This window comes from Perna viridis, chromosome 2, assembly GCF_037379345.1.
Source record: "Perna viridis isolate PV_CMFRI_1.1 ecotype Kerala chromosome 2, ASM3737934v1, whole genome shotgun sequence".
In the NCBI taxonomy this organism is placed as follows: Eukaryota; Metazoa; Mollusca; class Bivalvia; order Mytilida; family Mytilidae; genus Perna; species Perna viridis.
This window is the reverse complement of record NC_142446.1, coordinates 7,540,442-7,563,199: the sequence shown is the minus strand read 5'-3', so window position 1 is coordinate 7,563,199 and position 22,758 is coordinate 7,540,442. Positions and strand designations below refer to the sequence as shown.

General features: G+C 33.0%; 1 protein-coding gene across 1 annotated transcript; it reads right to left on the bottom strand.

Annotated features, from left to right (window-relative positions):
• Positions 1-12: 12 nt before the first annotated feature.
• On the bottom strand, positions 13-22,696 carry LOC148623504 (putative lipid scramblase CLPTM1). Its single transcript, XM_088565351.1, has 14 exons — positions 22,546-22,696; positions 19,375-19,536; positions 18,175-18,333; positions 13,511-13,628; positions 10,497-10,582; positions 9,709-9,826; positions 8,306-8,408; positions 6,924-7,068; positions 6,161-6,254; positions 5,378-5,568; positions 3,975-4,070; positions 1,389-1,524; positions 846-1,013; positions 13-502 (listed from the first exon to the last, which is right to left on the bottom strand). Exons 1-14 carry the CDS (start codon positions 22,618-22,620, stop codon positions 279-281), a joined length of 1,875 nt encoding a protein of 624 aa, XP_088421477.1. The 5' UTR covers positions 22,621-22,696; the 3' UTR covers positions 13-278.
• Positions 22,697-22,758: the final 62 nt, after the last annotated feature.

The window sequence follows — 22,758 nt, the reverse complement described above, 5'->3', positions numbered from 1 at the left end:
ATATCATTACCGGTTCATGGTAAAACCCATTATGTAATAAATGATCTTGCTATGATATGGCACTAAAAAACCCATGCCTATAGGTGATGCATAAAATGAAATATTAATGAAATCCATTTAACATGCCTTATCTAGGGTAGGTTCTGTTCCTTCAGTAACACTTCAACTATAATTTTTTTTTTTAATTAACAAAATGTATCACAACATCATATTGCAACATTCCAGTTCATTTTGTGTTCTTGTTCTTAGGATTTCTGAGTATGTAAGTTGACTAATGATCAATCGTTTTTCTTTTCATCAGCAGATTTAGGAGGATGACCATTACTTGCATTGCTTTCATCAGTTGTCTGACTAGACATATCTGGTGCTGGTTCTATACATGGTGGTTCATCAGGCATTATCTCACCATCTATCATATCTTGACTAGTCCCAAACTCATTGACACGCTTGGGGTCTATTCGATAAATGTATCTTTGGTAAAGGAATATGAAAAATACTATATCTGAAAGAATATATGTGTAAATGAGAATAAATCAATATTTCATATGTGTTAATGACAAAAAAATTTATTGGTAATTGAAATGTTGAATCAATGAATAGTTCATTAAAAAAACAGAATGTCCATGAACCTACTGTACAAGAAACAGCATATAAAAAAGAAGTAAAATATTCTCATACATCATTTTATAGTTAGTCATTAAAATTTAAGTACTGTAAAACATATCAACCAAACCCATTTGGACTTTCATGTTGGTTCCTTTATCAGAATACAGTAAATTAATGTAAAGGGAAAAGTGTGACTGTACACCTAACTAATATACACACCATTACTTAGAGATACTTACCATCTCTGAAACAGCCTATTCTATACAATGTTGGCATTTTTATAACAAAAGCAAATATATCATCTATAAATGTATTGAGAGCTTTATATGTCATCATTCTCCATGGTAGATGTGCTACTGACTTTAACTTGTAGTTGATGAATAGTTGTGGAGTCATCATTATAAAACCTAAAATATATATGTTGTTGATTAGAAACATTGAACTTTATCTTTTTTTCTTTATTCTATATCATTAACATTTTACATCTTTAATTACTTTATTATAACCATTATTATTTCAGGAGAACACTTTATACGTATATTATTTTACTTGTGTCTGATCCATTTTTTTTTACAAATCAAATATATTTAAACTAAAGTAACACTTAGGAATTTTAAAAGCAAGTGGTATCAATACTGTAAATTAAAAGACTTCTCATTTTTAATGATAAATATCTTGAGATTTACAAAAGTAACCTTAGAATAAACCCTTTACAATGACAAATTGTTTAAGATTACAATAACTGCTTACTAAACTACTATGAAACTGTATAATAGACATACCAAATGTTAACAGGAATCCATACAACATACTAAGTACCCACGAATACCATCCTTTATGCTCCAAGTACACTAAAGAATACACTGCATAACAACCTAACAATGGGAAAAGTGCCCATGATAGGTACTTAAATGCTATCTGAAATGTAAGCAATCAAATAAAGTAAATTACTATTTACAAAATTTGAACAATATCTCTTAAAAATCACTGTTGACTAATCAATCACCTAAACATCTACATGCATTTAGAATAAGAGTCCAGAAATGTGTTATATTTATGAGTCTAAGGCCCATAATTTCCTTGCAAACCACTGAACTACCGGGAAAACACACAACACACAGACTCCTGAGAGCATTAACCTTTCACCAGGATATTGCATTGTATATAAGTTATTTTTAACATACAATTAAGCACATGACAAACCAGACTTCACAATCAAAATGTTTTTTGGCCCCTCATTCCTAAACAGTTAATGTTACAACCCAAAAAATTAATATAAGCCATTCATTGGTGGTATGGAACCTTGTGATATAATATCAAAGAGATCCATTCATTAATGGTCAAGTCATGGTCTGAATATCAGAAAAAAGCTTGTTTCCCCCTCCTTTTTTTGCCCCTAATTCCTAAATGATTCAAGTCACAACCCCCAAAATCAATCCCAGCATGACATCTAGGCTCACCAACCTGGGCGATTTGGACAAACTGGATGCCCTGGTGATGCACACTTCATGACACCAAAAGCAAAGTGAAGTTGCCTTTTCATTTTTAGACATCACCCAAAGTCAGGACTGAACTCCTTCTTTTAGTAGGTCTCATTAACCACTTCTTGGTCAAATGACAACCCCCACTATGTAGTACCAAAAACACACTGACCCAAGATCTATGCACAATAAGTGCATAATGTGTGTATACTGATCAAAAGTAGTCAAAATAAACATGAGAATGTGTACTTTGAAATCATATTTGCAATTTACTACATAGGTGTATGAATATTGTTTATTTGTGTGAGTAATTTGCCTTCATGTTGTCAGTTAGCAGAAAAGGTAAAAATGTGGATTTTTCAGAATTATCTAATCAAGTCAATTTTGTGAAAAATTTCTACAATCATCATACCTTTACCAGAATGATTTTGAAAGCCTTGCTAAGCTTCACAATGGTATGCAATATTAAGATGTTATTTGTCCTTCGAATTCACAGTGAAACTTTGAATATTACATATTTGACATGTAAAGTAATGAAATTAGAAGTGTTTAGTGAGACCGCAGTATCTTCTGATTACAAAAATGGCACCCCTTTGTGAAAAAAGTCACAATTTTCCAAATCTACCGTATATTCAATTACAACTATGTATTTTAATCAGTTTTCATAACAAACATTCCAGGTGGAATACTGAATGAACATACTTTGTACCCAATTTGTCAGGCTGTTTCTTGATGTGGAAAACTGATCTCAAATGATAATTCAGTAAAAACACAAACCATTTAATTTGATCGTCTTTCTTATTTGAACATTTAATTCTCCATTTTAATGGAACATGTCTTTAGCTTGAGACATGCTTGATTGAAAGCTTCAATATGTGTCAATGAAGTCATCAATATCAATTTATCACTAATAAAATTTGAATATGACATTGATATTCTTGATCAACTCATATCCAGAGACATAATATTTGACTAAAAATGTTATGGATTAAGTGGGGCCCAGGAAATAAATGTGAGAAAAAAATTAACATTTCAACAGACTGTCTCTATTAAAACTGAGAGAAACAATAAGATCCTACCCCATTCTTTACAATAAGCTTTCCTTTGCTCATTTACATACTTATTTTGCTGTAATAAATTTGGAAAGAAAGGGGTAGAGGTATCGCATGTATATATAATACAGTAAATCATTCAGTCAGCACGCTGTTTGAATTTTTTCCAAAATATTTAGCCGCTTAAGGATAAAGTCCAATTTCTCTCAAATGAAGAACTTAGATATCTTGTATACATTTATGTTACATCATGAATCACATATAATAAAAAAATACAGCTGTGAATGATGTGTATATGCAAAATAATCTCTTACCCCACCCCACTTTTCCCTTGTGTCTCCTAAACACCTTGTGGTACAATTTCAAATGTATCCATTCACATTTACACAAATTATTGTCCAGACATCATGAAAATGCTTGTTTCAGGCCCCCTTTTAGCCCCTAATTCTTCAACAGTTACAGTAACAACCCCCAAAATCAATCCCAAGCTACCTTTAGTGGTATGACAACTTGTGATATAATTTCACGAAGATATTTACACTTATAATGAAGTTCCTGTCTGGAATTGAAGTGTCTACTGATGATGACAACATGATTTCATTATATAACCCAAAATTTTTTGCAGTTGTATAAAAAGAAGAAAAGTGAAATGAGTATAAAAAGTAGGAAGAAGAAATGAGTAGAAAATTCAAAAAGTATCTTTTGATATATATTTAAGTATTTACACTTCCACTTGAAGTATGATTAACATGATGTATGATGAACATAACCTATCTGATTAGAAACATCAGCAATAATAATAATAATAACAACAAAATTTCCAGTTTTATCATACCATATCATATTTTTTTGTTTGAGATTCTGTATAAGTTGATTTATCTTCAAAAGTAGGTCTGGGTAAAACTCCAAGAAGTAGATTTTCTCTGTCAAGCTGAAATAATAAAGTACTCAAAAAATAGGGCATGCAAATATACCAAATCCCCTGTATTGAACTAAGAAATATTTTGAAATACAAAAAATGAATGCAGAATGATAAATGAAATTTGCCCCTACTACAGGTTAATTCCTGCTATGATAAGTAACTAAAGGGTTAGTGTAATTTTTATTGCAATTTTCTATCCCAAACACTTAGTCATGGTGGCATAAACAAGATGGGGTTAGTTTTATAAATTATTTTCTTCCTCATTTTCTAAAATCAAAAATAATTCCCATTAAAAAATACCTTAATGAATTAATTAAAATTCCATCCTACAATAGCAAATAGTAGTCAGTATGTTCAAGATTAGAACATGATGTAAACTAGAAAAATTCTGAGCAATTCTGCTTCAAGCATGTTATACACTTAAATTAGATTCTTTTCACTTAAGTGACCTGACAATGTTTATCTTCAATTTAGCAGATTAACATCAGAAACCTAACTGTTCAATAAAATATAATCAGAATTCATTGACTAGTCTGAGAGGTAGGAGTTTAACATAATATACCAAACAGTTCAATAAAATTTGATCAGAAATTCATTGACTGGTTTGGGAGTTACACTTACAAAATGTTAACAGGTTAAAACAATTAAGTTTGATATTCTCCCGTTGCAGATGTCAGACAATAATTAATTTCTGTCATTTATATCTAAATATGATGCCTAATCTCCTCATAAAAGTTCAATAAAATCCACACAGCTCTTTAGGAGAATCTGCGCTTAGAAGGTTCTTACATTTTAAACCCTGAAATTTGTGCATTGGTATACTTAAAGCTGCATTAGCTGCCAAATTTGTTCAGTTCTATTTCTACTGAATTTTGCTGATTCAATGAAGTAAGTATGTACTAATGCAATTGAAGCAATAAATGTTGATAATATCCACAGAATATTGTGAAAACAACATTTTTTAATCAGAGAAGATCAATAGCTCTGATCTGATCATTTTTTTGCCATTACTTCCGAAGATTGCTGACAGGCCATTTACCTGGGTTAAAAATACTTTAACCTTGCTTAAAAAATAACAATAACGGATACATAGGTACACACATGTCTTGTTTTCATATCATTTCATCTGTTTCTTGATTAGTTTTCAAATAAAAAATGACCATATTAGTGCCACAGTATATCACAATACGTAAATTTCAAAAGGATCCTTGTGTTATATTCGAACTTTTTTCTTTTACAGCTCGAGTCCGTCGGTTTTCCTTGCTGTTCAATGAGAACTTGTCTAATAGACACAATCTACTAAAATTTAAGGTTACCTTTATTGTAACAACTTTCTGTATTTTCCATATTTCTATTATGAGACCAATAAAGACACTGATTCTAACCATCATGTTTGTCTCATTATCCTGTACATACAATACCACTATCAGAGACTGGAAAACATTAAAGAAAACAGACCGCACAGACAGTCCCTCTAAAGACTTCCTGTTTCTCCAGAACTGTATATCTGTAAAACAGTATTATTACATGTATATTGATCCAGTATGTACCTTCAGCCATAAGGCTTTTGCTGGAGTCCACTTAAAATGGATCCAGGCTAGTATAAATTCAGTGAAAATTTGCTTACCTATAAGGGAAGTTAAAGTTCAACAAAATGTACTCTGAGAACTGGCATAAATTAACTGCAAGAACTCTTAATGGTTTATTGAACTATTCAATAGAAAAGGGAAAATTCAGAACAGTAATTAACTCAGAACTTACCAGCAAAACAAAAATAGTGAAGACACTGAACTGTACATTAAAATGAACATATATATTGAGAATGGACATCAAGTCATGAAGAAAACTGGTCATTCAGACCAAATAATGTCCCAATAATCAGTTAATAGAATGTATTATAACTGTTCGCTTATTTACAAATATTCAAACATTAACTGTCTGAAAACTAAACAGTTATTTTAGAGTCAAATTACTTCCTATTAAAAATTAACATTGTGCTGAAATGTAACAAACTTCAGTGAGTACGGACTATTATATTTACACTTTTCATTCTATAGATATTTAAGTTATGTAAACATATAGACACTAATCCATGTTACCATTTTTGAAGGCAAGGAACTCAAATACACTGTGTACAATGGATACAATTATAGTCAGAGCCAGGAGGTATGGGTTGGTCTCAATAATAGCTGTCTGAAAAACAAAAACAATGGTAAGGAAACAAGAAAAGACACTATTGTGTTGTATTGTTCTGTTTGGTTTTATTATAAAAACAAGGAGGTGTGCATTACATATGGATGTCCTTCTGATTAAAAAGAACTCGTTTGTGCAACATTAAACAAAATTTTAAGGGTACAATCATATTTTTTTCACTTTATAATCACTTACACTGCAAATACTGTAGGCAAACTAACACAAAGAATACCCAGGTTAACCCTTAAGTTTGATTATCTCCCTTTAAAGTCCTTCAACAGTAATTATTTTCCTTCATGCACATCTTCATGTTATCCCCAACCCCCTCATAAAATTTCATCATAATCCCTTGAGCGGTTCAGGAGATGCTCTTACAAGAATGTTAAAGGACAGACAGTATAGACTCAAAAGCTGTGACCAAAAGGATACTCCACTTTCCCTACTTCAGTAACCATATAGTCAAAACATTAACAAGCAGGTAGTTTTAGTCAATATGGCATGCCTACATGTATATAAAGCTTCTGTCAAAATAGCAAATGGTTGTAATAAAAAGTGAAGACAAAACCGCAAGAAAGATGTATTGGCGGAACAGACACCCAAGTCACTATATCCCTTCTGCAAAGGGGTATAAAAATATGGTCATTATGTACTCATACTTAATTTGTTTACCTTCAGAGAGTCTTGGTCATTATCAGAATCCTCCATGAAATCTGCTCCCATCATTGAGTACCACTTACTCCTCATGTTCTGTGCAGCATACATCTGCCATCTCAACAGTGAAATTGGGGAATAAATCAAAGTCAAATTCAATGATCTGCAAAAATGCCATCATAATTGGTTGTAAATGATTTTCTGTAACGACCACTGAATGTTAATGATTGAACCAACCAATTTCCTAATACCCTAAACATTGCGCGAAGGGTTGTGAAAATTCCTGATATGAGAAATAGGCCATATATTTAAAAAAAAAATTATTTTCTGATACTCCATCATTTTGTTAGGCAATACAGAATGCACATAATATACCTAAACAATAATAGGAGTGAAAACATCCTGAACCTGGTTCACTATTTATTTATCAGCACATAAATATCTTCAATACATGTACATGTATATGCATAAACACCAAGCAAGTTAAAAAAACTATATAGTGAGTTACAGATTACATTTGTACATGTGCTTGTGAAATAGCGAGAATGAATATGGTTAAATGGATACAGTCTCCATGATGAACTAGACATTGCCCCTAACAAGATTAATAGCAGCCTGTAAAACCCTGTCCTTTGGGGACCAATGTGGACATACAATTCATATAGACACAATTTTTATGGTGGACAGACTACACACTTTTAACACACAATTTGCTGCCATTTCTATAACATTAAACTCCAAACAGCAATCAGTACTACTTTTTGTGACCACCCAATAACAGAATATGACTAATTCCTAGTGACTAGTTTCATTACAATTCTGCAAGTTGCGGACAATGCATCAGACATAAAATGCTGAAGTTCCAACAGTCGTCATTTCTACAATTTTTGTCCACACATAAAATCCAGACAATATGCACATCTCCATATGATAATCTTTCTATTGAGTTTCATTACTATTCTTAATGTTGTTGAGGAGTTGTATGAAAAAACAAGTATTGTAACCTCTCAAGTTTTACACCTGTTTACCATTTAGTTTTTGAATAATTAGCAACAAAGTGCAAAAACCATCATATTGCTGGTTCAGTTTTGCCAGTGAAGTTAATTCCACCTGAGTAACCTAAAAATGTATATAACTCTTAAAATACATCAAATAATAGATGCGTTCTTGGGTACAGTCAAGTAATCTTTCTCCCATTATTATCATTATTAATCAAAGCTTGTTTGTGTGTCCAAAATGTATGTCTACCCCATTCCAAAGTTCAAAGGGTATTACTCCTACAAAGATCTAATATTATCTGACATGTTTTTAGAAGATGTGACTACTGCAAAGAAAACTCAGATGACTGCATAATTTAAAGATTGTTAATCACTGTTAAGTATTGTGTATGAAGAACTTACTTGACTGTATCATTTAAGGGTTGATAATCACTGTTAAGATTCCAGTAATCATTAAAGTATATCACTGGATAATAATGGTCTCCTCCAGGTACAAACTCTACATCTGCAAGGAAACAAATGAAACATAAGGTTTCCTGTTAGGTATACTCCATTGGCACCGGAAGTTGTACAGGTTTCCCGTTAAGTATATTCCCACTGGCACCAGACGTTGTACAGGTTTCCTGTTAGGTATACTCCCATTGGCACCGGAAGTTGTGCAGGTTTCCTGTTAGGTATACTCCCATTGGCATCAGAAGTTGATTTTGAACAGCCCTTAAACTGGGCTTACAACATATGCCCCATCTATATTAAGCAAAACACAAAACTTGAAACCAATCCATCCATTTGGAGCTAAGATTTTGTTATGAAAGGTTCTCTATCATTACATATCGCCAAAACTGACAAAGTCCCACCAAAAAGGAAATTGATATTGGCAAGCACCCATAATTCCTTATAACGTATTCCCAATCTATATAACACCGAGATAGTTGTGACAGAATGGTAACAAGGTGATTCCAATATACAGTACAGAAAGAGACATACTGATCACTGACATTGTGGTACACCATTCGTGAGTGGCAACCCACAATTTTTTTTAATGAAAGAGATATTTCCCATTTGAACAAAAAATTTGAATGGTAGGCTATGCCAAACAATATCCAAAAAGAATTTGTAAGAAATCGAAAGAAATAATAATATTATTGGCTACCACTCTCAGTGTGGTGTACCACTATGTGGATGATCAGTCACAGTATATCTCTTTCCATCCTGTACCAACCACACGTTGAATGGGGGTATAGTAACATTGTCAAGAAAAGTAATATATAATTATATGATTGGACAAATTCTGCTGATATTGAATTTTTTTAAAATTAATTTCAAAGTTGAAAATCTGGAATGGAGAAAAAAATTAAAACAAATCATTACTGTAGAAGAATCATCATACATGTATATTGAAACCCACTTATTTTTGTGTTTCATTTATTTTGTCTTTACTAATGACATAAGAAATCTGAGCATACCATTCCAAGTGTATAATAAAATTAGATCTGCTGATGAAAAAAAACAGCTGAAAACCACAGGGTAATGTCCTTATAGCACTTTTTAATATAAACATTAGTCATTACTCCCAGTCGAAATATTTCAATTAGGCTCATGTTAGTTTACAATAGAGGTTGTGTGATATAAACACTGCCTCATTTAGGTAGTGTACTGACCTGTACACTAATAGTTAGTGTTGTTAAAGCCTCCATAGTTGATTTTTAAAGGAACAAAATAAATACATGCATTGCTTGCATAATGAGAAATTGAGGCTCTTCACTACAAACCATTAAAAAGTACCTTACATTCCTAGCAGTACTTACATTCATCCAAAGGAGCAGGAAGACCTCCTTTAACCCAAGGTGTATGGTCATCTAATAAATTAATAGTCAGATTCGGGTGCCAGTGAGATAAAACCTCATAAGATGACATATTTCCTTTCTAAAAAAAAATAATAAATGACTGAACTAAATTTTTCAAATGAAATATTAAAACAGGAAGAATCTCTTATTTTTGTTGCTTTTTTCACCAGGAGAGATATCAGTAATGACAAATATGGAGCAATCTATGGTAAAATAATGATCTGTTAATTATCTCCAGTCTTATATGACTACAGGTTTGAAATAAAAAAAAAAAACTATAAAGTTATCAAACAAGCTGTTACAAAGCAAAATACCTACTATGATGTTGCATATCTGGCCATTTGTGGTCTATGATGGTGGTCAAAGGTCATCATTTCATTTACCAAGGAAATAGCCTCAAAACCTTCAGAGGGTGACAGAGTCCACAGATAATGCTGTATAACTTAATGCTTAAGTTTGAATGCTAGTTTTACACAGAAAATACCAGAAGAAGTATTGCTTATGCCTTTTCAATCCTGTAAAGCATTGGGATGGCCAGTTTATGGTTGTAAAGCATTGGGATGGCCAATGAATGGTTGCAAATCATTGGGATGGCCAATGAATGGTTGCAAATCATTGGGATGTCCAATTAATGGTTGTAAATCATTGGGATGTCAAATTAATGATTGGTCACATAGACAAAAATTCTTTGCTCATCCAGAGTTCTTACAAATTTGTATGAGGATATAAAAAGTATATCTATCACAGACCTGAATCAAATCTGGATGTACTTCAGTCTCTCCAGTCAGCAAGTTTACTGTATTCTGGTATCTTCTTTTCTTGTACTTATTCAATCCTGTAAAAAACATTGTTATGACATAATTCATTATCATTTTTTATCAGGGCACAATTCATGGGGAATAATTAAAGAAAATTAATATTAAACCAGCAACTCACAGTCATATGACCCCCATCGTTTTGAACAAAACTTGAACAGAATCCATGAAGGGTGACAAGATGCACAGAGAGACAGCAGTATTTCTACATGTACGTCTCCTTCAGTGTAGTGGCAGGAGACAAAAAAATCACAGTAGGCTGAGTAGTGTGTGCACAGTACAATCACATGGTTTATAAGGCACCAGTAATTATGCTTTAATTAATTAAATTCTGTATTTCATAAATTATATAGATTCATAATTAACCAGATGTATTTAATAAGCCATATTATATGCCATTACTTACACATACCTTACCTACCCATCACTTTACTAGTTGATGTTGCCTTAAATATATCACATAATATGACATACTTTAAGCTTTTATTATAATTTTAAGAAGGGTTTTCCCAGGATTTTGAAAGCTTTAGTCACTTTCGTGTGAGAAAATGAGAACCATTTTAATGGTATATTTTTAAAGTATGGTAGTATTTGCATCTGACATAAGATATTTCAGAATCATCTGTTATTTACAGCACTGTTTTAAGAAATAAAATAAAACTTAAATGTACTTGTACATTGTATATGAATAGAGCACATTTTTTTTTCCAGAGAATCCAAATAGCATGCCTGAGATTCAATTAAAAAAAAGGAAATTACTAAGCTTTTAAGAATAATCAAAAATAGAAATCCCTTTAAACTCTTGTACATTAATCAGGGACATACATCCCTGACAATATTAAATGTATTTCATATTTTGAAAGACCCATGCAGGTCCGGGTGTCAAAAGAATAGGCCTGCAGCAGCGCTAAGCTTGTCGTAAAAGGTGACAAAATAGTGCTCAGAACCTTAGCTAGGGGCTTGGGCACTCTGCCCACAAAGCAACTGGGTTGTGTGCCCCAGGTGGTGGAATGGGGTACACCTGGTGTGTTACATGCTGGGGTTGTCAGGCTATAATACAGAAAACCTGACCGCAAACCATAGTGGTGCACTGTGTTGGGAAAAATGCCACGTTCCTCGCACATTAAAGAACCCTACTGTGGTATTCTCCCCGAGTAGGAACCGGCTAAATTGCCCGACCCTATTGTTGCCTCATGAGATTCTATTTTTAGCACAATTTTCAACTGTGCTTTTGGGATCCAGACCAAGTTAATGACAAATTATGTCATTAGTTTTCAGTTATATTTAATATAGGTCCCTGAGGAATTCACTGATAGCATATATTTTCAAGATCGTAAATATTGCTGACATGCAACTACAAAATGTATTGACGGGTGACAAAATGAGACTAGATTATTTTTGTCATTCCGAAAAGTCTTACGTCATTGGCGAAAATGTATGTTTTAACCCTATAAGATCAATACATGCATACAAATTTGTCAAACAGGGAGTTGATGTAGCTATGGTATGAAATTGTATCACATGGTATACCTACATTTGTATGTTAAGTTTCTGTCAAATATGAAGTGGCTGTAATAATCTGTTGCAGGTAAAACTGTTACAGATTGTTTTTTTACTATCACAGGATTCAAAATGAGTGAAAGTTGAACATCATAAATAAGATGTTACCAGTTTTTAGGTTGAGAACAACAAAAGAAAGGTTACGATGTGGCTATTGATAAATCAGATTTAATCGAGAATGTGTATCTATCACACAACAACTAATCACAATAGCAAGTTTTTCATAACACTAGTTCATATCACATCATCCCATGATGTGATGTTGCAAAATATCAAGCTGTCAAAAAAGAAGAAAAAATGAACTAATAAACAACTTTGGGGACCAATGTTAATACATGATTCATATTGGACACAATTTTCATGGGGGATAAACTAAGCACTTTTGACACATATTAAATTGCTGCCATTTCTAAAACACAAAACTTCAAACTGTAATAGGGCTATTTTTTTACAACACAATGATAGAATATGTCTGCACATAAATGGTAATCTAACACTCAATTGAGTTTCATTGCAGTCCTGCAAGTTGTTTAAGTGGAGTTGCTGACATTGCATCTGACCAAGTTTTGCAGAAAAATGCCCAAGTTCAAACAGCTGTCACTTCTACAATTTTTGCCCAAACATAAATTCCTGACAATATGCATATCTCAATTTAGTAATCTAACACCCCACTAAGTTTCATAACAATCCTGTGAGTCATTGAGGAGCAGTAGTGGACAACATATCAGACAAGTTTTGCTGAAAAATGCTTTAGTTCAAAAGCTGTTAATTTTTTTGAATATTTGCCCAAACACAAATTCCAGATAGTATGCACATATTCATATAGTTATATAGCATCCCACAAAGTTCCATAACAATGCTTCAACCTGCTAACAGTTCGGGATAGACAGAAAAACAGACAACAGATGGATGGACAGGGTGAAACGAAAACAGTTCGGACAGACAGAAAAACAGACGGATGGACAGGGTGAATGAAAACAGTTCGGATAGACAGAAAAACAGACAGATGGATGGACAGGGTGAAATGAAAACAGTTCAGATAAACAGAAAAAACAAACAGATAGATGGACAGGGTGAAATGAAAACAGTTTGGATAGACAGAAGAACAGACGAACAGATGGATGGACAGGGTGAAACGAAAACAGTTTGGATAGACAGAAAACCAGACAGATGGATGGACAGGGTGAAATGAAAACAGTTCGGATAGACAGAAAAACAGACAAACAGATGGATGGACAGGGTGAAACGAAAACAGTTCAGATAGACATAAAAAAAACAAAAAAAAACAGACAAACTGATGGAGGAAAGAGTGAAACCTGTATGATATTAGTTAAATACTTACTGAGTTACAGTTTACACAGGTACCAGTCACAATATAGAATACTTACTTGTAGAACTGTAAACAGTGTACTTCTTTAAAAAGCTTCCTTTATCTTTTGGATTTGGTGATTTTCCCTCTTTCACAAAGTAAACATGCAAGTATATTGAACCATTATTCTGTACACTCTGAAAATAAATCTGTACTAATAACCAATAAACTAATACATTTAAAAGCTACCAGTGACCTTTTATAAGTCAATCACTGAAATATAATTTCCTAAATCATAAACAACAATCGCTAATAAACTTGATGTAAGGAGAAAATTTGCAGATAGTTAAATGTTAAGAGAATAATAGGAATAATGGGGGGATTTCAGATCCTTTTAGAAACAAATTAGGTATTAGGCATGGATGTCTTTTTTCTGCTCTATTTTAAAAAAATTTCAATAGAGTATTAAAAGGGTATTAAAGTAAAACTAGATTGGAGTCATTGCACCAACATTTTATTGGCAGAAGACACTATCTTTATTGTAACCCATACGATGACATAAAAATGTGGATCAACAAGCATTCTGAGAGTAGGCAATATAAAATATCTACCAGAAAGAGAACAGAATGCAAACTTCATGCATAAATTGTTAACAACAAAAGTGTGAAAACGTGAGTCTGCAATAATATTGTAAGTCCAACGGCCATAACTCAGCAAAAATTCAATAGACCAGAACAGAATTCAAACTTGATCTGTAACTTGTAATGGTTAAGCAATATAAGAAATATTTAATGTATAACTGCAGTGCATTCATGACAATAAATGAAGCAGAAAACCATGTTATTGCATGAATTTTCCAAGTCCAAGGGCCATAACTCAGCAAAAAAAAAAAACAAAAACAAAAAACAATCAATGGACCAGAACAAAATTTAAGCTTGATCTGTAACTTGTCATAGTTAAGCAATGTTCTAATACCAAGCATGACAAAAAATAATGTACTGATAGCACTGGAAGTTTTTGATTCTAGGGAAAATTGTAGCATGAACAAACATTCAAAGATTACATGATGTAAAATAAAACTGTAATCATACACCTGTGTTTCCAATATTATTTAGAACTGTTTTTCCTAATATGTAGAAACAAGGGGTCAATCTTTACTGCTGATTTCTGAAGTACAAACTTTAAGCAATAATTAAACAGTGTCCAACTTCACACACATTTACAAATTTTGTTCCAATTTCCCAAATTTTTAAACCTGTCCAAAAATTAATTTGCATTTACATTCAAAAACTATTTTAACTTAGTAATTTAACTTACCCTTCCATTACACTCAAATAAAACCAATTTCTGCTTAAGAAAATATTTTTTTTTTTATGAACATGATTTTCCATAACTAGACATTTTTCATCAATTTGAATTTTTCTGCCAATTTTACATGCTTAAAATAACTCCTCTTCACTTCCTGTTTATTAAACATAAAGTATTAATGATAGTATGAAAATTCTGATTGATAAGTGTGTTAAATGGAACATGTTTAACACATTTTGTGTCTTGACACAAAACTGCAAAAACTAAATTCCCAATTTGAATTTTATTATTAAAAATCTTTCAAGGCCAAAAAGAGTCCCTCAAATCTTCAGTTGATTTAAAGACTAGATCCTAATTTTACTTTGCAGAAATTATAGAATATGCACATCCCAATATGGTAATTCAACAACCCATTAAGTTTCATACTAATCCTGCAAGTTGTCGAAGAGGAGGTGGACAATGCATCAGACCAAGTTTTGCAGAAAAATGCCTAAGTTCAAACAGCCATCACTTCTGCATTCTTTTTGCCCAAACATAAATTCCTGACATTATGCACATTCAAAGATGGTAATCTAACAAACTTTTTTGGGGAAGACCCAAGCCCTAGACTTTTTCAACTTTTGTACCCAAAGCCCGAACAATGATTTGTCATGTCCCACTCATAATATATGATAAATGCATTTTTGTTAATGGATATTCGTATGTATATTTGTTTGCAGGGAAGAAGACTGAACCAATAATAAACAATTTACAGCTTGTAGAACTTGTTCATTTAATCAGTCACTTGGTCATTTCTTTTTGAATGTTCTAGTCTTTTTGCAAATAATGTTAGACTCAGTGTCAACTGATTCCATCTCTCGGTCTGATGCCTCATCATCAGCTTTACGTTTTTTCTGTTTTTTAACCATGAAATTATAATTGAGCAATGACATTTTCAACAAAAATTTATCTTTATCACTCCAGCCCTAGATTTATAATATTTGTAATATGTAAAACTGTGTCTGATCAAGCGCAGGTGTGATTCAGACTTGAGAATGACTAATCAATTAATCAATTGTCCAGGATGTGTATTCTCATTCTAAAAATAATGTTATAAGTATTTATAGATCAGAGAAAAGATCGAGAAACATGGTCCAAATAAGGAAAACAAAATCTTTCAAAAAAAGAGTTTTTATTTTTTTAGATTTGCCATGCCTGACAGACTTTTTTCATTGAATAACGGCAAGTCTGAGGTTCATATTTTTCTAGTCACGGGCTTCAGGCTTTAAAAATTTTCAACCCCTGACATTTAAGTACAATTTTAAAGCAATCCATACTCTTTCACTCATGTTATCGTCCAGAAATCAGAAAAAAAACATACTAGTTTCTGGCACCTTTGTTGCTGGTTATTCTTACTTGGCTCAAGACATAATCCCCAAAAAAATCAATTCCTGCCTTCTGTTTGTGGTATGGCACATTGTAGTAAAATTTATAAGACATCCATTTATTTTAATCAAGTTATTATATGGACATATGGAAAATGCTTGTTTAAGGCCCCTAATTCCTACAAGCTTCAAGTCAACCACCTCAAAATCAATGCCAGTCTACCTTTAGTGATATGGCACCTTGTAATACAATTTCAGAGAGATCCATTCACTAATAGTCAAGTTATTGTCAGGACATCAGGAAAATGCATGTTTCTGAGCCCTTTCTGAAAAGTTAAGTCTGACTATTATGGAACAACCACATAGACAATCATATGCTGTTACTGGATTTACATAGTTAAATTCTATGAAATGCTAGTTTTAGGCCCCTAATTCTAAAATGGTTTCGCCAAAACCCCCAAAATCAACACCAATCTTCATTTTGCGGTTTTGAACCTTGTTACATGAAATTTTATAAATGTTTGTTTGTTTGTTTGTTGGGGTTTAACGTCCGAGCAGCAATATTTCAGCTATATTCAGATGATGAACATGAAATTGATGATAATATGAACATGAAATGATGATGAAATGAAAAAGGGATGGGACACAAGGACAATGGGGTCGACAAATTTTGATTGCCACTGGAAATAGGGAGAGGTGGGTAGGGTCGGGCAATTTAGCCGGTTCTTACTCCAGGAGAATACCACAGTAGGGTTCTTTAATGTGCGAGGAACGTAGCATTTTTCCCAACATGGTGCACCACTATGGTTTGCGGTCAGGTTTTCTGTATTATAGCCTGACAACCCCAGCATGTACCACGCCAGGGGTACCCCATTCCACCACCTGGGGCACACATCCCAGTTGCTCTGTGGGCAGAGCTCCCTAGCCCCCAGCTAGGGTTCTGAGCACTATTTAGTCGCCTTTTACGACAAGCTTAGCGCTGCTGCAGGCCTATTCTTTTAACACCCGGACCTGCACGGGGCAAATTTTATAAAGATCAAACAACTAATATTCAAGTTACTGCACTAAAATCAAGAGTCTATTGATGACGATGACAAAAACAGCACCATACCAATATATGACAGCAAATTTTTGGTGGTCTTGACTACTTAGTTAATCAGTAAACAGGAAGAAGATGAGCAATGAACATGAAAAGGGGCGACACAGTACAAGTCATCATGCAAAAGCAATACACCAAATATCTATGCATTCACTCTGATAGAAGATGAGAAATCTGTTACCAATACTGCTATTGTGCATCACCTAATAAATTATTAAGTCAATCATTAGACAGGAAGACAAGAAGACAAGTGACAAACCTGAAAAGGAGAGACATGATACAAGTCGTCATGCAAAAGCAATCTACAAAATATCTAAGCATTCCCTCCAATAGAAGCTGAGAAATCTACCTCAAAATCTACTAAGTCCTTCGACAAACAGGAGGTAGATGAGTAATGAACCTGAAAAGGGGAGACATGGTAAAAGTCATAATGCAAAAGCAATATACCAAATATCTTAGTATTCCCTCTAACAGAAATTAATAGTCTGCCATAGAAAAGTGTGGAAGGATGGACAGATAAGATTGCAATATACATGTAGCTTAGATTGGGGGTATAATAAAAACAATTCACCAGTGTTTTATTAAATTGCTGGAAGTGTTTTTAAGTAACTGTGCAAAGTGTAAATGACAGATGGACAACGATATACCTAATACACCCAGTCTAAGATAATAGGTGTACAAAAACCAAATCTACAGATGACAAAGACATCTGACTTTTTTTTGGTCATTTAAAAATTTAAGACTCATTATACTTTTAATTAAGATGAGTATCAACATATATTCAGGAGGCCTTAGTACCATTCTGATTTTCAGCAGACATGACATCTCATATTATGGATACCATTATTCTGAGGCTCAATTCAAGAGCAATATTAAAATATATTATCAGAGTTCAAATGGCTGCTACTTAAAATACATGTACATTATTATTATATGATCAGAAATTTGCTGAAAGATAATAGTACAAGGTACCTCAGGTGTGTCTATCTGAATATACTTCTCAAATGATCCATCTTTGTAAGGTCCACTTGTCCAGTCACCATAAACTAGTCCTGTTCTCTTCCAGACTAAAGCTTCCTCATTGTCAAAGTCATTGAATATTTCTTGTTCAGATAAATACATGTACAAGTCCTGTGAAAAATAGCACTTGTTTCAGAGTTATAGACAATTTGATTCATCAAAATGGTGACGTATTGAGAATGCATGAAAAACATTAGTGAGCTCCCTTGTAACATCCAGGCTAGACTACAGGAACGCTTTGTTGTGCAACGTGAACTGTACAGTATTATCAAGGCTGCAATGCATTCAAAACACTGCAGCAAGACTTATTAGTAAAACAAAGAAGTTTGACTCAATAATGCATATTCTTAAACAACTTCACTGCCTTCCTGTGCAATACAGACCTTAATTTAAAATTTTACTCTCTGTTTTTAAGTCACTTCATGGGAAAGCACCTAAGTACTTGGAAGAACAGATCAAACTTTATACACCTGACAGATCACTTAGGTTAACCAACGAAGGTCTGATGCAACAACCAATGATATCAGAACTAAAACTAAAGGTTAATGGCGTATTGATAGAGCTGGCGCCACGCTGTGAAACAACCTTCCAGTTCATTTACGAAAAGAACAATCCCTCTCCCTTTTTTTAAAAAGGCTTAAAAACTCATATTTTAAGACAGGAGTACTGTGATTATATTTTCTTTTTAGAATGACTGCAATTAATATTTTTGTTTAAAGAACTGTGATATTTTTATTTTTGTGTTAATATTTTTATAGACATATATTAGATTTTTTTATCCCTATGAGATAATTGTTCCCTTTTAAACAAGCTGGTTTTTTTTTCATTATTTATTTCTTTTATCAAATTAAACTTTTTTTTCTTCAGTACTTAATATTTTAATACTACCATAAGAGTTTCACTTTAAACACAGTCAATCATTGTATCTATTAATTTTGTACATAGTAGGTGTAAATATGTAATAATAATAATAATAAATTAGTACATCTAAAGGACACAATATTACATTCTACAAAATATAGCAGTCAAAGTCCTACGACTTTTGTACATTTGTACGAAGTATATGTAAGAAAATCATATAAATTTTATCTGAAATGTCCACGCCTTTTATCAGTAAACTGTTGGTCACAAGAAATTTATCCATATGCTTACCATATGAAAGTTCTTTGGATACAAATTCTGTGAGTAATGTTTAGGAGTCTGGCTTTCAGGTCCAGATGGTGTTGAAGATCTTCTGAAGAAACTACTTATCATGTATATAAATACCATCCTCACTAACAATGTCTTTAAAATTCCAAAGAAACCAGGTCGCTCCTGAAATAAGCATAAGTTCTGACCATTGCTTTCATCTATTGCAAATCACTCACATTTACAAAATGTACGTTGACTTTAAGAACTTTGGCAATATATTTCAGTCTGTGTTTTAAGCTGCCATTAGTCTTATACCTGAGTCTAGTAAAAATTGATTTGAATGACTGGAAATCTGCTTACTTACATATGTACAAAGGAAGCTTGTGTACATTTATCACTCACCAGTTGATTTCACAAAACTTTGCAAGTGTAAATTTATTGCAAGTTATTACAGGTGCTAGTGTATTTTATAATATAAAATAGTATTGTGACGTACGATACAGAAATAGCTTACGACTTATACACTTACAATTTTTTGTGAAATCGACCACAGGCTAGAAGCCGAAAAAAGTTTATGTCACAGAATGATTTTTACATGTACAGTCAAACATTGTTAAGTTGAAGGGACCGTGCAAAAATGTACAAGTTATCCAAGGTTTGAGCAATCCAAGGTCGAGGATAAACCGGAAATACTAGTAGTTTGGTCAATGATTGTTTCTGCATTTACATCATATATTGTGCTTGTACATGTACATGTACTTCACTTTACACGGTACTTTGTAAAGTCTTGCATTTCATATCAGATACATTTTTTTTGTTTGATGTATACATGTATCATATTTGAAATACTGAATGGCACAGAGTGCTCCAGTGAAATTCCTTCTTATTTTTCCTACACTGAAAATCGTCATAAGGATTCATTTTTCTCTACTTAAACATTTCAACCTGTTTGTCTAGGTCTCCACTTGTTAACTCTTCATTTAAGTCCTGTGACAAATTCTCATAATTGCATCAAAGTTTGTTTATGTAAGCTGGTTTCTTTTAGCAGTTAGACAATCACACAAACACAGTTTACTTTGGACATTTTGAGAAAAAAGGTTGGAAAAGTCTTAACAATTGAATTTGACATGTATCTGATTCATGTAGTCAGGTACCCCTGGCCGGAACACAGTTAGTAAAAACATTAAAATGAAACAGATGAGTACTGATAAAGGTCAAATGGTTGACATGCAGACCAGTATACCTCAACATAAAAAGCTGCATTTTGAAACTTTTCAACTGAAATTCTAATTGCACAGGACCCATAAGGGGTGGTTTATTTACAGTAAGTTAAACTGTTTCTTCATTTTTGATGGAGGAGTTTCAATATGGTCATCTGATTCACAAATGTCAACACTGGACGGATTGGAGCAAGACGTAAACATGTTTAAAATAATGCCATCAATAATTTTCTATATGATCTTTGTGTCACTTTTATTACTACTTGTAGATGGGGTTGTACAGAATAAATCCTTTATGGTTTTAGAACCTGCTGCGTCATGTTTACTTTACTTTTTGGATTAGTACAATTTGTGTTGTGAGACATGATTCCGTCTCCAGTAATATTGGGGTAAAATACGTACTAGGGAGTGAAACAAAGTAAAGTTGAGTTTCTGCATGGAACATTGTACCCGTGCTGACTTTGGACCAAAAATAAACGATATCTGAATCCTTTGAGGGTTTCAGGAAATAAAAATTAGAACCGCATCGTTTGAAATCTAAGCAGAGACTTTTCTTTTCAAAAGTAAACAATCAAATTTTTACCACTTTCACGTTGGGAGTTTCTATAATTTTGGGAAATAAATACACAGAATTGGGAAACTATATCTTTGGGAAACAGCAAAAATTCGGAGGTAAGTTAAGGCTAACAAAATCATTGCATACAGACACTTCAATATTGCTGTGATGCTTTGTCAATGCCTATAAAATATTCATTTGTAAAAATAAGTATTTATCAATCTCCCAATATGGCCATGCTACATGTATTTCCAAATGCCTTCCAGTAAATCTGAATTCCCTAAATTAGCTGGTTGAATATAAGTGTAACATCATACCACAAAGAAAAATTGACCCTGGCAACCATAAATCTAACTTTCACTGCAATTTACTAAGATTTTTTAAAAACATTTTTCACATCAAAAAATAAATTTTCAAAGACTCTTTTCTGTTTACTGCAGGGTAATCCATGACGATGGGTAACATATACTAGTACAAAGTATGGCTTGGATTAGAACAAAAAAAAATTCTTCAAGGTTAATACATTTGTATATATAACATCAATTATGACCAAAGAAATCTGCTTCCCAAATAACTTGTGTTTATCTTCTTAAAATTTCAGCACACCATTTAATCAGTCTTGAAATTTGGACAAGCCAATCAGCCAATGCTGGTAAAAATAAGGACAGGCTTGCAGAAATTATGCTTCCAAGCCAGGGTATCCTATATAAAATTCATTTCAGATTAAGGGCAGGGGCTTGTCATCTGAAATTTAGATGGCAAAGGCTGCATTTTATATCGTAGAATGTGCATGTATGCAACATCCTCACATACATATATGAAAATGTTCATCAGTTACCCAGTCATGTTCGGTACATAATATTTTTGGCTCACTGCATGTGAGTTATTCTTCTTGTGTGTAGGCTGCAGCATAACTTTCTCATAATTGTTTTAATATTACTATGTGGGAGTCATTTTATGGATTTTGCCCATTATGAAAAACAGTCAAGCATAAAGTGCACAACAAAACCTTCACTCTTGATGGTTTCATTTGCTACTACACCTTAGTTGTTGTTCATGTACATGTATCCTCTCAAGGTGGATAGAATAGTCTAGATGTTCCCCCACTCCCAGTTTCTAGAGCTCATGGATTACGCAGCATTCTACTCAGAAAATGGTCTACTGAAAATTATCAAAGAAATTGCTATCATAATAACCAATCCATAGTAAATGGATTAAGAATCTTGACCTACTGAACTTGATTTTTTTGTCTAAGAAACAGGAAACAGACATACATTATTTTTGCCATCTCTATCAAGAAGGTCACCTATACATCTACAAGGCATCTATACATAAAATTTCCCTACAATTAAAATAAATTGAGTTATGTTGGGCAAAGTTAAAATATTGGAGAAGTTTATATTATTGTTAACTTACAGCTTGATCTCCTCTTTGGTCGGCATTCTGGACTTGATCACTTGCTGATGATGCTACGGGTACGTTGTCGGCCATTTTTCTCAAAACATTAACTTTTAATCTCTAAACTGTTGATGAAGTCTTGTTGATATTGAATGACAACCCATGAAGACTTTATAGTTAAGAATATAATTTATTTATTTTATGACTTAAGATGTTTTCATTTCTAAAAAA